At 41.0% G+C, this 15,571-nt stretch overlaps 1 protein-coding gene across 12 annotated transcripts in view; it reads left to right on the top strand.

Annotated features, from left to right (window-relative positions):
* The window catches only part of TRDMT1 (tRNA aspartic acid methyltransferase 1), a 51,361-nt gene extending 36,120 nt beyond the window's left edge, over window positions 1–15,241 (top strand). For 7 of the 12 annotated variants that reach the window (XM_069729495.1, XM_069729507.1, XM_069729503.1 and 4 more), the window contains exons 4-11: window positions 726–797; window positions 1,153–1,218; window positions 2,226–2,295; window positions 3,518–3,601; window positions 6,196–6,527; window positions 8,598–8,655; window positions 11,811–11,940; window positions 15,055–15,241. In XM_069729495.1, the coding sequence (XP_069585596.1) occupies window positions 726–797; window positions 1,153–1,218; window positions 2,226–2,295; window positions 3,518–3,601; window positions 6,196–6,527; window positions 8,598–8,655; window positions 11,811–11,940; window positions 15,055–15,164 (922 nt within the window). In that variant the 3' untranslated portion in view covers window positions 15,165–15,241. The remainder of the gene's footprint in view (window positions 1–725; window positions 798–1,152; window positions 1,219–2,225; window positions 2,296–3,517; window positions 3,602–6,195; window positions 6,528–8,597; window positions 8,656–11,810; window positions 11,941–15,054) is intronic. The other 5 variants (XM_069729498.1, XM_069729506.1, XM_069729501.1 and 2 more) reach the window with 3 other exon arrangements.
* Window positions 15,242–15,571: the final 330 nt, after the last annotated feature.

Below are 15,571 nucleotides of genomic sequence, written 5' to 3'. Positions count from 1 at the left end.
TGATCCCCTGCCATTGGGATCATGACAGGAGAACAACTTGCAAGTGGCCACTTTAAGTAGCTTTTCTCATGATTGCATACACCTGGCTATGAAGTTCAAAGCTCAATGAGGTTAGAAAACCAAACAAAGTGCTTTAGTAAGTCAGTAAAAAGTAGGTAGGAGTATTTAAAAGAAGAAAATGATAAGGGTGCCCATACTTATGCACCTGTCAAATTTTGTTTGAATGCAGATTGCACATTTTCTGTTAATACAATAAACCTCATTTCAAGGCAGAAACATTACTGTGTCCAACAGTTATTAGATATATGAAACTGAAATAGCTGTTGCCAAAAAAACAATTTTTATAACACATTAAGTTTAAGATTCATAGGGGTGCCCAAACTTTTTCATATAACTGTATATATTGCACACACACACACACGTGTTCCGGTCTGTCCAGGATCACATGAAGAGAAAGGAGAATTTGCACAAGAGACCTCCAGAAGATCTGTGGTTAGTTCTCCATGATGTTTGGAACAATCTCCTGCCGAAACATTGCACAATTGCACCTAGAGGGACTGATGTGATTTAGATTTCTGTTTCATTCTCTCCCTCTTTATATTTTGCAGACCCGCCTCAGACATGTACACTCTATATGTGTTTATATTATGATACTTTTTGCTGTTGTAATGTCTATAAGAATATCCTGTATCCTTCCTGTCTTTACGCCTTCTGTTTCCTATCAGGATCGGCTTGCAAGGGGACGTGTCTGACCCGAGGGCAAAGAGTTTCCTGTACATTTTGGAAATCCTTCCCAGGTGCAGTGTCTGATTTTTGATAGTGACGAGTCTCATGTTACTTCTGGACCGAGCACCATTAGTTTATTAAGTGCGTTATCTCAGCATCATGAATGTGCGGGGCTTTGTATATTCTGTATTGATATTAGGTCTGTGTTCTTTGAAGGACTGTATATATACGGCAGCCTTTCCCCGGCCAGGCACGGCGTCCGTGTGCCGCCCCGTGCGTTTTTCCGCATCACGTACAATATATATAATGTATACTGTGTTCTGATTGGATTCAATGTGAAGGCTGTATGCAGGCTACTCTTCGGCTCCCCCTGGTGGAGACTTTTATATATCATCTTTATAACACAATTCTTTTTCGCATTTGCAGACTACAGAAACCTCCTCGTTATATTCTTCTGGAGAACGTGAAGGGATTTGAAACCTCCGAGGCGAGGTAATGGTATATCCTATAACCTGAAAATATTACATGACTATGAGACAGAGAATGCCCATTGAAGTGTATTAATTGGTTGTAAGCGGATGCCTGTGATATGCTAAGAGCCACGCTGGGTGCAGCTCTCACCTTTTGCTAAAAGTATCAGTTAAATTGAAGTTAATGGAAGGTCCACAGCATAGCACAGAGGTCTCTTATTGTGACTAAGGTGGTCCCAGCAGCCAGACCGCCATCAATGCTATCTTCTTTTATATCTTCAACATGGCAGAAGATTGCACGCCATAAGAGAACAACAACTCTGGAGAGGTAGAAAATCTATAAAAGTTGGACTTGACAATGGATACATTCCCATACAGATTCGCCCTTCCTTACCTTTCCTCATGCCTTTGATATATCCAGAAATAATTGATGCCAGATGAGCAGCTCTATAAAAAAAAATGATTTTGTGATACTCTGTTAGGAGAGGTTTGTGCTCTATATGTCTGCTTGTGTCCACCTAGTGGCTGTAATGTGAAGTGCAGCCTGTGAAGGTATTTGTTCTCATGTAGCAATAATGTATTGTTTATGATCTGGCGGATCCGGCCAGCTTCTGAGCAGCACTTACAATCTCTATAGCAAAGAGCTTGCATGCGCTGCACTCCTTGCCTAGGAAACCGGCTACCGCTGATAGACTGCAGAGGTGGCCGATAACTTCGGGAATGAGCTACAAACTGCCATTTTTTTTCCATTCTTGACAGTAGAGAGGGTTTTTAACAAGAAGTTATTTGCAAAGTTGCTTGTTTTCACAAGGACCTATCAAATTTCCCCATTTATGATCATGCGAAAGCATTAGTAGCGTATGCCATCATTTCCACTTTTGTTAATTATGGGGGTTCTAGAAGTCAGACTATTACATCATACCCTAGAGATATGTCATAACATGCCGTTTTGGAATGCAGCCTATCAGATATTGTATAATGTTCATTTCGATTTTTGGATTTTTTTGTTTCCTTTTTCAACTTTTGCAGAGACGCGCTCATCAGAACATTAGAGAGCTGTGGATACATTTATCAAGAGTTCCTGCTATCACCACCTCGTGTAAGTACAATTCTCTCATCTACCATGTGGCACTTTTTTTTTTTAAATTTTTTTATTTAGAAGCTTTTGATTATTTTTTTATTTAGAAGCTTTTGATTATTTTTTTATCTATTATGTTTTTCACTAAAGATATGACATTTTTAATATTTTTTTATAAGAAACTGTAATCTTTCTTATCAGAGAAATCTGATCCATCTCTACTTTACCACCACTTCTTCCTCTCTTCCCTGCCTCCTGAACTTATCATTCACTCTGAAAAAAAAAAACTATCTCCGTGCATTCAGGCTCACTCCAGACAGACATGCCAGCACAGGGACATTTCAGGTTACACCTGCTATTATAAGCTAAGGAGACTGGGAGTGAGGAGCAGGGTGAGAAAACAAGCAGAGGGACATACAGAAGGAAAGTGTTGAGCTTTCTAACAACTTTTTTTTTACACTAGAGCTGGATTCACATCTACACTGCTCAGTAATGCATTTTCTCTATGCTGCTGCAGCTTCTGTGTGTTAACTAAGAAATGAAGAGCGGTAATGCCTCTATGACCTGTGTATGCGAGACATCATTGGAGAGGGTCTCCACCTACCGCCTCAGAGTCAGTTGGAAATTACTACAGACTAAAGAGGGAAAATAGTTGAAAATGCAGGATATCATAATGGCCATAAATGGTGTTATTTCTCATGTACACACAACAGCTTATCCTGAAATATTACTTGAAGTCTTTTACACTACCCCAGAGCTGGATTCACATCTACACTGCTCAATGCTGCCATTTCCTCCATGCTGCTGCAGCTTTTTTCTGTGTGTTAACTAAGAAATGAAGAGCAGTAATGCCTCTGGGACCTGTGTATAAAGAGACATCATTGCAGTGGTTCTCTACCCACCAGCACAGTGTCAATTGTAAATTAATAGAGCCTAAAGAGGAAACATTGATGAAAATGCAGGATAACATAATGGCCATAAATGGTGCTATTCCTCATGTACTCACAGAACAGCTTATCCCGAAAACTTACTTGAAAATACAATTACCCTTTAAGTATATTTGAAAATAAAATATTAAAATAATATAATAAAATAATAATAAAATAATATAATAAATATAAATAATAAATATAATATAAATAATAAAATATTTGAAAAAAATAGTTGTTCCTTACACTTTTACTAGTTCAAGACTGCCAAGTTTTATAGTAAGGTTCTCATTAAATCTTTAACTTTTTACAAGCTTGGAATCCCAAATTCAAGGCTGCGATACTTTCTCATTGCAAAGCTTCAAGGGGAACAGTTTGCTTTCCAGACCACCAATAGAGTGAGTAGCCAACTGTTTGCTTTTTTTTTTTTTTTTATTTTAGTTTTCGTTTTTAAAGCGCCATCAGGCCTATAGATTGGGCCTTGTGTTCCTCTTCATGTTTAAAGCGGATTTATCATTTCTTCAGTCTTGAAAATTTAAGGAACATTTTCTCCCATAGGAATAAAAAATGGGCAGAAAAATAATTGTTTGCCATCTACTTTATTATTTTTTATTCCCTTGTGGTCTAGGGTACGAGAGTAAAAAAAAAATCCTTCTTGCACTCTAGACCACCAGGGAATAAAAAAATAATCCTTCTTGTACTCTAGACCACCAGTGAATAAAAAAATAATCCTTCTTGGACTCTAGACCACCAGGGGATAAAAAATAATCCTTCTTGTACTCTAGACCACCAGTGAATAAAAAAATAATCCTTCTTGGACTCTAGACCACCAGGGGATAAAAAATAATCCTTCTTGGACTCTAGACCACCAGGGGATAAAAAATAATCCTTCTTGGACTCTAGACCACCAGTGAATAAAAAAATAATCCTTCTTGTATTCTAGACCACCAGGGAATAAAAAAATAATCCTTCTTGTATTCTAGACCACCAGGGAATAAAAAAATAATCCTTCTTGTATTCTAGACCACCAGGGAATTAAAAAATAATCCTTCTTGTATTCTAGACCACCAGGGAATAAAAAATAATCCTTCTTGTACTCTAGACCACCAGGGAATAAAAAAATAATCCTTCTTGGACTCTAGACCACCAGGGAATAAAAAAATAATCCTTCTTGGACTCTAGACCACCAGGGAATAAAAAAATAATCCTTCTTGGACTCTAGACCACCAGGGAATAAAAAATAATCCTTCTTGTACTCTAGACCACCAAGGAATAAAAAAATAATCCTTCTTGTACTCTAGACCACCAGGGAATAAAAAAATAATCCTTCTTGTACTCTAGACCACCAGGGAATAAAAAAATAATCCTTCTTGTATTCTAGACCACCAGGGAATAAAAAAATAATCCTTCTTGTATTCTAGACCACCAGGGAATTAAAAAATAATCCTTCTTGTATTCTAGACCACCAGGGAATAAAAAATAATCCTTCTTGTACTCTAGACCACCAGGGAATAAAAAATAATCCTTCTTGTACTCTAGACCACCAGGGAATAAAAAAATAATCCTTCTTGGACTCTAGACCACCAGGGAATAAAAAAATAATCCTTCTTGGACTCTAGACCACCAGGGAATAAAAAATAATCCTTCTTGTACTCTAGACCACCAAGGAATAAAAAAATAATCCTTCTTGTACTCTAGACCACCAGGGAATAAAAAAATAATCCTTCTTGTACTCTAGACCACCAGGGAATAAAAATAATAATCCTTCTTGTACTCTAGACCACCAGGGAATAAAAGAAATCCTTCCCTGGTGGTCTGGAGTGCAAGAAGGATTATTTGTTTTATTCCCTGGTGGTCTAGAGTGCAAGTAGGATTATTTTTTTTTAACCCCTGGTGGTCTACGGTAGAAGAAGGATTATTATTGTTTTGTTCCTTAGTGTGTAGGATAGAAAATAGGTTACTTTTTATTAACTAGTAGTCTAAGGGAGAAGAAAGATTTTTTTTTCTAATGGAATGGTTAATATTTTATCCTTTTTGGTCTTTGGCAATTGTGGGATTATTTGTTTTATTCCCTGGTAATCTGGGGGAGAAGAGTGGATATTTTTTGTATTTTTGGGGAGTTTGGAGCAGGTGGTCTATAGTATAAAATATTTTATTCCCTGGTGGTCTAGGGTTAGGGTAGAAGAGGGGTTGATATTTTTTCCCTGGTGGTCTAGTTTTGAAGAAATGTTAAAATGAACTGTAAATGGTTGAGGGTAAAGTCCCCTTCCTTGATGGTCTGGGGAAACGAGGTAATACTATTTTATTCCCTGGTGGTTTAGGGTAGAATACTTTTTATTCACTACTAGTCTAGGGAGAGAAGAAATATTTTCATTTTTTTATTGTTTGGTGGGCTAGGGTTGAAGAGGAGTTTGTATTTTTTTTTCCTATTGGGCTAGGCCGGTAAAAGAAGGGGTTAATATTTTATCCATATTGGTCTAGAGTAATTGTGCAATTATTTTTTTTTATTCTGTGGTAATGTAGGGTAGAAGAGTGATTGATTTGTTTATTTATTGGTCCGGGTGGTCTAGAGTGGAACATATTTTATTCCCTGGTGGTCTAGATTTGAAGGAGTGTTAAAATCAATGGTAAATGGTCTAACGTAAAGCCCCTTCCTTTTATTGTCTGGGGAAAAGAGGTTATGATATTTTCTTCCCTGGTGGTCTAGGGAAGAAGTGGTTAGTAATAATTGAAAATTGTCAAAGGTTAAGCTCCCACCCATGATTGTGTAGGAAAAAGAGCTATTTATATATTTTATTCCCTGTGGTCTAAGGTAAGATAGGGGTTAATATTTATAGCTATTGGTATAAAGTAGAAGAGGAGGAGTTGACATTATGTTCCCTGGTAGTCTAGGGTAAAGCGTCCTTCCTTGGTGGTCTAGGGAACGTCACTAATGGTAATGTCTCCTTTCTTCTGGTATCGTGGGATAGAATGTCATCTGTTCTCCGTTTAGATCCTTGAGGAGTTTCCTGGCTGTGACACATCGGAGCCGGCCGGTCCCAGCAGCGCTGTCGGCCCGCAGAGAAACGTACAGACGGATGAGGGAAGTCTGCGCCACAAGCAATGGCCAGAAGGAGGCTTTCTGTACAAACTGGAAACTGCGGAGCAGCTGGAGAGAAAACGGAGTCAGGACGATGACTGCTCCGTACAGACCCTGCAAGACTTTCTGGAAGACAATGTGGAGACCGGCCGCCACCTGCTGCCCCCAAAGGCTTTACTCAGATATGCGCTCATCCTGGATATTGTCACACCAACGTGTAGGAGATCAACGTGCTTCACGAAAGGGTGAGCGTGTCCGCAGGTGTATATGTATGTGCAACGGAAGGCCCTGCTACTCCATATATTACCTTAGTATCTCTACAGCGGGTCCTGGGGTAAGATAATGTACATAGAGGTTGGGAACACTGTATATACAACGTAATTATCTCATACTGATCCCGAGTATTATACTCCAGAGCTGCGCTCACTATTCTGCTGGAACAGTCACTGTGTACATACATTACTGATCCTGAGTTACATCCTGTATTATACCCCAGAGCTGCACTCACTATTCTGCTGGTGCAGTCACTGTGTACATACATTACATTACTGATCCTGAGTTACATCCTGTATTATACCCCAGAGCTGCACTCACTATTCTGCTGGTGCAGTCACTGTGTACATACATTACATTACTGATCCTGAGTTACATCCTGTATTATACCCCAGAGCTGCACTCACTATTCTGCTGGTGCAGTCACTGTGTACATACATTACATTACTGATCCTGAGTTACATCCTGTATTATACCCCAGAGCTGCACTCACTATTCTGCTGGTGCAGTCACTGTGTACATACATTACATTACTGATCCTGAGTTACATCCTGTATTATACTCCAGAGCTGCACTCACTATTCTGCTGGTGCAGTCACTGTGTACATACATTACATTACTGATCCTGAGTTACCTCCTGTATTATACCCCAGAGCTGCACTCACTATTCTGCTGGTGCAGTCACTGTGTACATACATTACATTACTGATCCTGAGTTACCTCCTGTATTATACCCCAGAGCTGCGCTCACTATTCTGCTGGTGCAGTCACTGTGTACATACATTACAGTACTGATCCTGTACTGATCCTGAGTTACATCCTGTATTATACCCCAGAGCTGCACTCACTATTCTGCTGGTGCAGTCACTGTGTACATACATTACATTACTGATCCTGAGTTACATCCTGTATTATACTCCAGAGCTGCACTCACTAGTCTGCTGGTGCAGTCACTGTGTACATACATTACATTACTGATCCTGAGTTACATCCTGTATTATACCCCAGAGCTGCACTCACTATTCTGCTGGTGCAGTCACTGTGTACATACATTACATTACTGATCCTGAGTTACATCCTGTATTATACCCCAGAGCTGCACTCACTATTCTGCTGGTGCAGTCACTGTGTACATACATTACATTACTGATCCTGAGTTACATCCTGTATTATACCCCAGAGCTGCACTCACTCACTATTCTGCTGGTGCAGTCACTGTGTGTATACATACATAAGCATTAATTACTCATTCTTTACTGAATGACTCTTTTACTGATATTGATTCTGAGTTACATTTTTTTTTTACTTTAGAGCTGCGCTCATTACCGTATTTTGCTTGTTGTTTTTGGTGTCAATCAACAAATTGTTCGTAAACATTACGCAGGAGAGCTCCTATAATGAAAGGCGGCTGAAGGGAATCTACACTTTGCAGAAATATTGATTGACTGTTACCACAATAGTGCATGCGCTCTGAGATTTCCGAGACTCTGTGGATGATCCCGGCATGCAGACATCTCATTGTTACCTCTATAGTACTTTGATCTGGTTTTAGCAGACCGCTCATCAGATTAGACAATATAAATTTCTTGCATTATTAAACAAATCTGTCAAACCTGATGTTGTTGGTGTACTTACTTTAAAAATCCATGTCAAAATGGCTGTATGAGTCTTTTTTATATATCTCCGCCCACCTGCCCTCAACGACAGCTCCTCAGTGTCCCTCCTCCCTGCTGCTGTTGAGATCTCACACTGCTCAGTACAAGCTGCAGCCGTCAGTCAGGCTGGGTGTGCGGAGACTGAATACACCTGGATTCATCATTATCAACATGACTCTATAGCTGGACTGATAAAATACTCATTTTAAATATCGGGATTACACAGACAGTATTTACATGGATTTTCAAAGGAAATACATCAGCCCCATCAAGTCTAAGCAGCCAAATTAAAAATATATCCAGTTTTTCATGTGAGATCGGATGACTGAGCCGCTTTATGAAGTGATAAATGACAGTCTGCTGGGATTTGTTGTTTGTTTTTTATAGGTATGGACATTACGTGGAGGGAACCGGTTCGATTCTTCAGGTAGCGACAGATGTCGAGGTTTGAATCTTCTTCTTTCTTCATGTGAAAACTTGTACTTTGGGGGATTTTTTTAAATTATTTTATTATTTTTTTTCTCACCCCTAATGTGCTGATGACATTTTTTTTACAAAATATGTATATATAATTTGTTATAAAAGTTCATACTTTTATTACAAATGTCCGATCATCCGGAATGTGTCACATATCGACGTTTATCAGGTCCAGATCACAGAAATGCTTCAGTCTGTCCATATAAGACAGTGTGCGCCTGCGGGAGAGATCATATAGTATAATGACACAAACAGCTTTAGCAAATGTGAAATGCTGCATTATTCCGACTGTCCGGAGAGCTGGCAGCCGGGGCCGCCTGTCCCTGCACGCTTTATTGCTTCTGGACAATGGCGCTCTCATCAACTGCATGAGTAAAATGTTCAGCCAAGTGGGCGAAAAATGTCTCTGTGCCGTCCACAAACACTGCGCCAGCTCGTAGGGTGGGGGACATTTATTAGGGATGTGTTGACAGATGAATCTGCCTGGTCATTGTGAAATCATTGAGGGGCCAGTACATACTGGGGTCTATCACTGGTGCAGTGCCTTGCGAAAGTATTCATCCCCTTGGCTTTTTACCTATTGTTACTTTGCCGCCTGTGTTTAAATATTTTTGTAATCTGATTTGTGTGTGCACTAAATAGCCTAAATTGGTGAAGTGAGAAAAATATAGGCATAAATTAAATGTATGGCATCAAATAAAAATTGTCATGTGCATATGTATTCACCCCTTTTGCTATGAAGCCCCTAAAAATTTCTGTTGCCATCAATTGCCTTCATAAGCCCCATGCTTAGTGAAAGGACGTCCCCCTATACACTTTACCTTTTCTGAAAAGCCACAGAGGCTGCAACACCATTAACAACAGGCACCACTAACCAAACACCATGATGGAGGAGGCACCACTGACCAAACACCATGATGGAAGAGGCACCACTAACCAAACACCATGATGGAAGAGGCACCACTAACCAAACACCGTGATGGAAGAGGCACCACTAACCAAACACCGTGATGGAAGAGGCACCACTAACCAAACACCGTGATGGAAGAGGCACCACTAACCAAACACCGTGATGGAAGAGGCACCACTAACCAAACACCGTGATGGAAGAGGCACCACTAACCAAACACCGTGATGGAAGAGGCACCACTAACCAAACACCGTGATGGAAGAGGCACCACTGACCAAACACCATGATGGAGGAGGCACCACTGACCAAACACCATGATGGAAGAGGCACCACTAACCAAACACCATGATGGAGGAGGCACCACTGACCAAACACCATGATGGAAGAGGCACCACTAACCAAACACCGTGATGGAAGAGGCACCACTAACCAAACACCGTGATGGAAGAGGCACCACTAACCAAACACCGTGATGGAAGAGGCACCACTAACCAAACACCGTGATGGAAGAGGCACCACTAACCAAACACCGTGATGGAAGAGGCACCACTAACCAAACACCGTGATGGAAGAGGCACCACTAACCAAACACCATGATGGAGGAGGCACCACTAACCAAACACCATGATGGAGGAGGCACCACTGACCAAACACCATGATGGAAGAGGCACCACTAACCAAACACCATGATGGAGGAGGCACCACTGACCAAACACCATGATGGAAGAGGCACCACTAACCAAACACCGTGATGGAAGAGGCACCACTAACCAAACACCGTGATGGAAGAGGCACCACTGACCAAACACCATGATGGAAGAGGCACCACTAACCAAACACCGTGATGGAAGAGGCACCACTAACCAAACACCGTGATGAAAGAGGCACCACTAACCAAACACCATGATGGAAGAGGCACTACTAACCAAATACCAAGGAGATTTCCAAAGTCAGCGACAAAGTTGTTGAGACGCACAAGTCAGGGTTGGATTATACAAAAATATCCCAATCTCTGATGATCCCCAGAGCAGCATCACATCCATTATCATCAAATGGAAAGAACATGGTACCACAACAAACCTGCCAAGAGAGGGCCGCCCACCAAAACTCTCAGCGCGGACAATGAGGGCATCAATCAGAGAGGCTGCACAGACTCCAAAGGTATGCCTGAAGAAGCTGCAGAGTTCCCAAGCAGAGACTGGAATATCTGTCCATACGACCACAATAAGCTGTACATGTCATGGATTTGGCCTTTATAAAAGAGTGGCCAGAATAAAGTGTTTACTTGCATACAACAATTTTAAGACTTGTTCTGATTTTGCGGGGGACTCCCCAAATGTATGGAGGAAGTTGTTGTGGTCAGATGAGACCAAAATTGAACTTTATGGCCATCAATGTAAACGTTATGTCTGGCGCCAAACCAACACAACTCATCACTCCAAGAACACCATCCCCACAGTGATACATGGTGGTAGCAGCATCATGCTGTGAAGATGTTTTTTGGCAGCAAGGCCAGTGAAAATGGTCGTAGTCGAGGAAAAGATGGATGGTGCGAAATACAGGGATATTCTTGAGCAAAACCTGTTTCAGTTTGTCAGTGATTTGAGACTGGGACGGAGGTTCACCTTCCAACAATACAATGACCCAAAGCATACTGCTAAAGAAACACTCGAGTGGTTTACGGTGAAATGTGTAAATGTTTTGGAGTGGCCTAATCAAAGCCCAGACCTAAATCCAGGTGAGAATCTGTGGTCAGACTTGAAGATTGCTGTTCACCAGAGGAAACCATCTAACTAGAAGGAGCTCGAGCAGTTTTCCCTTGGGGAATGGGCAAAAATCCCAGTGTGAAGATATGGAAACCTCATAGAGACTTATCCAAAGTCACTTGCAATTATAATATTCGCAAAAGGAGGCTCTGCAAAGTACTGACTTTAGGGGGTGAATAGTTATACACAATGAAGTTTTCAGTTATTTTGTCCTATTTGTTGTTTGCTTCACAATAAAAAGAAAACCAAATGTTTACAGTTGTAGACATGTTCTTTACATGAACTGATACAAACCCTCAAAAAAGCTGTGGAATTCCAGGTTGTGAAGTGTCAAAACACAAAAAAAATGCCAAGGGGGTGAATACTTTAGCAAGCCACTGTACTGCGGTCCATCACTGTTATATTCAGACCTGTGAAGGTTTCAGCTTCTTTCTCATTTTCACACAGATTAGTTCAGCGTATAAATCACTGGAGACCTTGTCTGACGAGGAGAAACTCGCTAAACTGTCCACGCTGAAATTGAGATACTTCACGCCAAGAGAAATCGCAAATCTTCACGGATTCCCAGCGCAGTTCGGTATGTGGAGAGCGGGACATGTCAAAGTCATTGATATGAACAGCTCCTTAAGGGGCAGAGTAATAGAGTTCAAATGGGTCTGTGTGCTCTCCATTTTAGCAAATACCTGAATAATTATTCTGGAATATCTTCTGATGTGTTTATTTCTCCGATGTTCCTCCTGGAAATGTATTATTAATGTTCCTTTGTAAACGGAGCATTTCCTAACACAGTCTGACGTTGTTACATCAGTGTTCTCAGTGTTGACGAGATGAATTGCTGCACTTCACCCCTTAAAATCATTGGTCTGTGGTTCTGCGTAATGCATGGAAGTGCCAAGTCTTCCCGGTGGGAGGCTGTTTGTGACCAATAGAGTGGTCAGGATAACTGAGTCTCTTCGTGACCCATAGAGTGGTCAGGATAACTGAGTCTCTTCTTTTACAAGCGCATGGAAGATAGTTGTCTAGGATTGACATCTGCTTTAAATGAGTTCTATATATGCCATATTTGGGACAAAGGGTCACCAGATGACAACCCCACCTTACTAACAAAAGAGAAGAACTCATGCAAAGACTGACTACCACTTAGGAAGACTTGACATTTGATTAATTTCCTGCTTGTTGTCCACATCGGAGGAGAACTTCGTTACAAATGAGAGAGGACCTTTCGACTCTCCGGACATGCCTGTTTCAGTAAATACGGTACTTGTATTTCTTTATGAAATGAGACCTTTCCTTCCAAATTGATCTCTCGTTCCTCTTACTCCTCTTGGAAATATATGAATAAATTGACAATGGGGTGTTACAAGTTGGGCATGTGTTCCTAGACGGACTGACAACGTGTAGAGACACATGTCTTTGCTGGTACGTTTGGTGTTGCCCAGTTTTTAACCGAGGTATGGCAAAATGCAGAATTAAAAGAAAAAGATGCTATATACTTTTTTTTATATAGCGAAAGCAAATATTGAGTAAAATAGACATACAGTATGAGGAGAGGCGACAGGTCGTCTTTAAGTAAGCTTCCTACGTGCTGGAAGGTGGTGTGCTCTGGAAGACTGACATTTTGGACCAGTAACCTCATTGCACCGCCGGGCGGAACTGTCAACTCTCCGGTTCTGCTATATAAGATGGTTTTGTTTCTGCTGTATCAGAGTTTAGCTGAAGCTGGCTCAGTTCAACTATCCAGTCAGCTGCAAAGCAGCACTTAGAAACCTTATTGGAAATAGCCTGTAAGCGCTGCACTCCTTGGCTAGGAGATCGGCCACTGCTGATAGACTGCAGATTTACAGCGGGTACAGAAAGTATTCGGACCCCTTTAAATTTTTCACTCTTCATTGCAGCCATTTGGTAAATTCAAAAAAAGTTAATTTTTTTTCTCATTAATGTATACGCTGCACCCCATCTTGACTGAAAAAAAACAGAAATGTAGAAATTTTTGCAAATGTATTAAAAGAAAAGCTGAAATATCACATGGTCATAAGTATTCAGCCCCTTTGCTCAGTATTGAGTAGAAGCTCCCATTAGAGCTAGTACAGAAATGAATCTTCTTGGGAATGATGCCACAAGTTTTTCACACCTGGATTTGGGGATCCTCGGCCATTCTTCCTTGCAGATCCTCTCCAGTTCCGTCAGGTTGGATGGTGAACGTTGGTGGATGCCATTTTCAGGTCTCTCCAGAGATGCTCAATTGGGTTTAGGTCAGGGCTCTGGCTGGGCTGGTCAGGAATGGTCACAGAGTTGTTCTGAAGCCACTCCTTTGTTATTTTCGCTGTGTGCTTAGGGTCATTGTCTTGGAAGGTGAATCTTCGGCCAAGTCTGACGTCCAGAGCTCTCGGGAAGAGGTTTTCATCCAGGATATCTCTGTACTTGTCCGCATTCATGTTTCCTTCAATGACAACCACTCGTCCTCTCCCTGCAGCTGAAAAACCCCCCCATAGCATGATGCTGCCACCACCATGTTTCACTGTTGGGATTGTATTGGGCAGGTGACGAGCAGTGCCTGGTTTTCTCCACACAGACCACTTAGAATTATCACCAAAGAGGTCTATCTTCATCTCATCAGACCAGAGAATCTTATTTCTCATAGTCTGGGAGTCCTTCATGTGTTTTTTAGCAAACTCTATGCAGGCTTTCATATGTCTTGCACTGAGGAGAGGCTTCCGTCAGGCCACTCTGCCATAAAGGCCTGACTGGTGGAGGGCTGCAGTGATAGTTGACTTTGTGGAACTTTCTCCCATTTCCCTACTGCATCTCTGGAGCTCAGCCACAGTGATCTTGGGGTTCTTCTTTACCTTTCTCACCAAGGCTCTTCTCCACGATTGCTCAGTTTGGCTGGACAGCCAGGTCTAGGAAGACTTCTGGTGGTCCCAAACTTCTTCCATTTAAGGATTATGGAGGCCACTGTGCTCTTAGGAGCCTTGAGTACTGCAGAAATTCTGTTGTAACCTTGGCCAGATCTGTGCCTTGTCACAATTCTGTCTCTGAGCTCCTTGGCCAGTTGCTTTGACCTCATGATTCTCATTTGGTCTGACATGCACTGTGAGCTGTGAGGTCTTATATAGACAGGTGTGCGCCTTTCCAAATCAAGTCCTATCAGTTTAATTAAACACAGCTGGACTCCAATGAAGGAGTAGAACCATCTCCAGGAGGATCACAAGGAAGTGGACAGCATGTGACTTAAATATGAGTGTCTGAGCAAAGGGGATGAATACTTATGACCATGTGATATTTCAGTTTTTCTTTTGTATTAAATTTGCAAAAATTTCTACATTTCTGTTTTTTTTCAGTCAAGATGAGGTGCAGAGTGTACAATAATGAGAAAAAAATGAACTTGTTTTGAATTTACCAAATGGCTGCAATAAAACGAAGAGTGAAAAATTTAAAGGGGTCTGAATACTTTCCGCACCACTGTAACTGGTAACCTCTGCAAGCTGCAGTGAAATATAGAATGGAAAATTCTCCATTTTTGAGAACATAGAGGATTTTCTAAAGACGTGTAGATTACACAGTTACTAGTTTTTACTGTCACTTTGCAGTGTTGCACATTTATGATGATAATATAAGTAATGTATTACAATGTATATGTGTCTCGTATAAAGATTAGGCTGTAATTATCTGTCGTCTCTTTGCATTTCAGATTTTCCTGATAAGATAACAACCAAACAGCGATATCGTCTCCTGGGGAACAGTCTGAACGTGCACGTCGTGGCCAAGCTGATATCTCTTCTGCTGCAGAACACAATGTAACGGCGTCACCTCAAGGATCTCTGTACAGAATACACCGCGATATCTAATAAATTATGCAATAAAGTTTTTGTATTTTTTTCAGTTTATGATGAGCGTTTTTCATGCACAATAAAAGAGGTAGTTTTTTCATCAATGCCATAAAAAAAATTTCCAGCTGTTTCTCTGTGTTTTTAAAGGTTTTTTTTCTGAATGAGATATTTATTGTTAATCCATAGGATATACTAAATATCTCAATGGGTCCCACAGCCAGGACTTGCATCCGGAAAACAGGGCTCCATCGCGTGCAACTATCAGTGGACGCGCATTAAGCAGTTTTTGGAACTCGTATAAAAATATACAGGCATCATATGCAGCCAGTAGAAATGACCAAAAATATTTGCTGGACCATGGGCCAGATGAATAGTCTG

Source organism: Ranitomeya imitator, chromosome 6, assembly GCF_032444005.1.
Source record: "Ranitomeya imitator isolate aRanImi1 chromosome 6, aRanImi1.pri, whole genome shotgun sequence".
Classification (NCBI taxonomy): Eukaryota; Metazoa; Chordata; class Amphibia; order Anura; family Dendrobatidae; genus Ranitomeya; species Ranitomeya imitator.
This window is presented reverse-complemented; position numbering and strand designations above follow the sequence as displayed.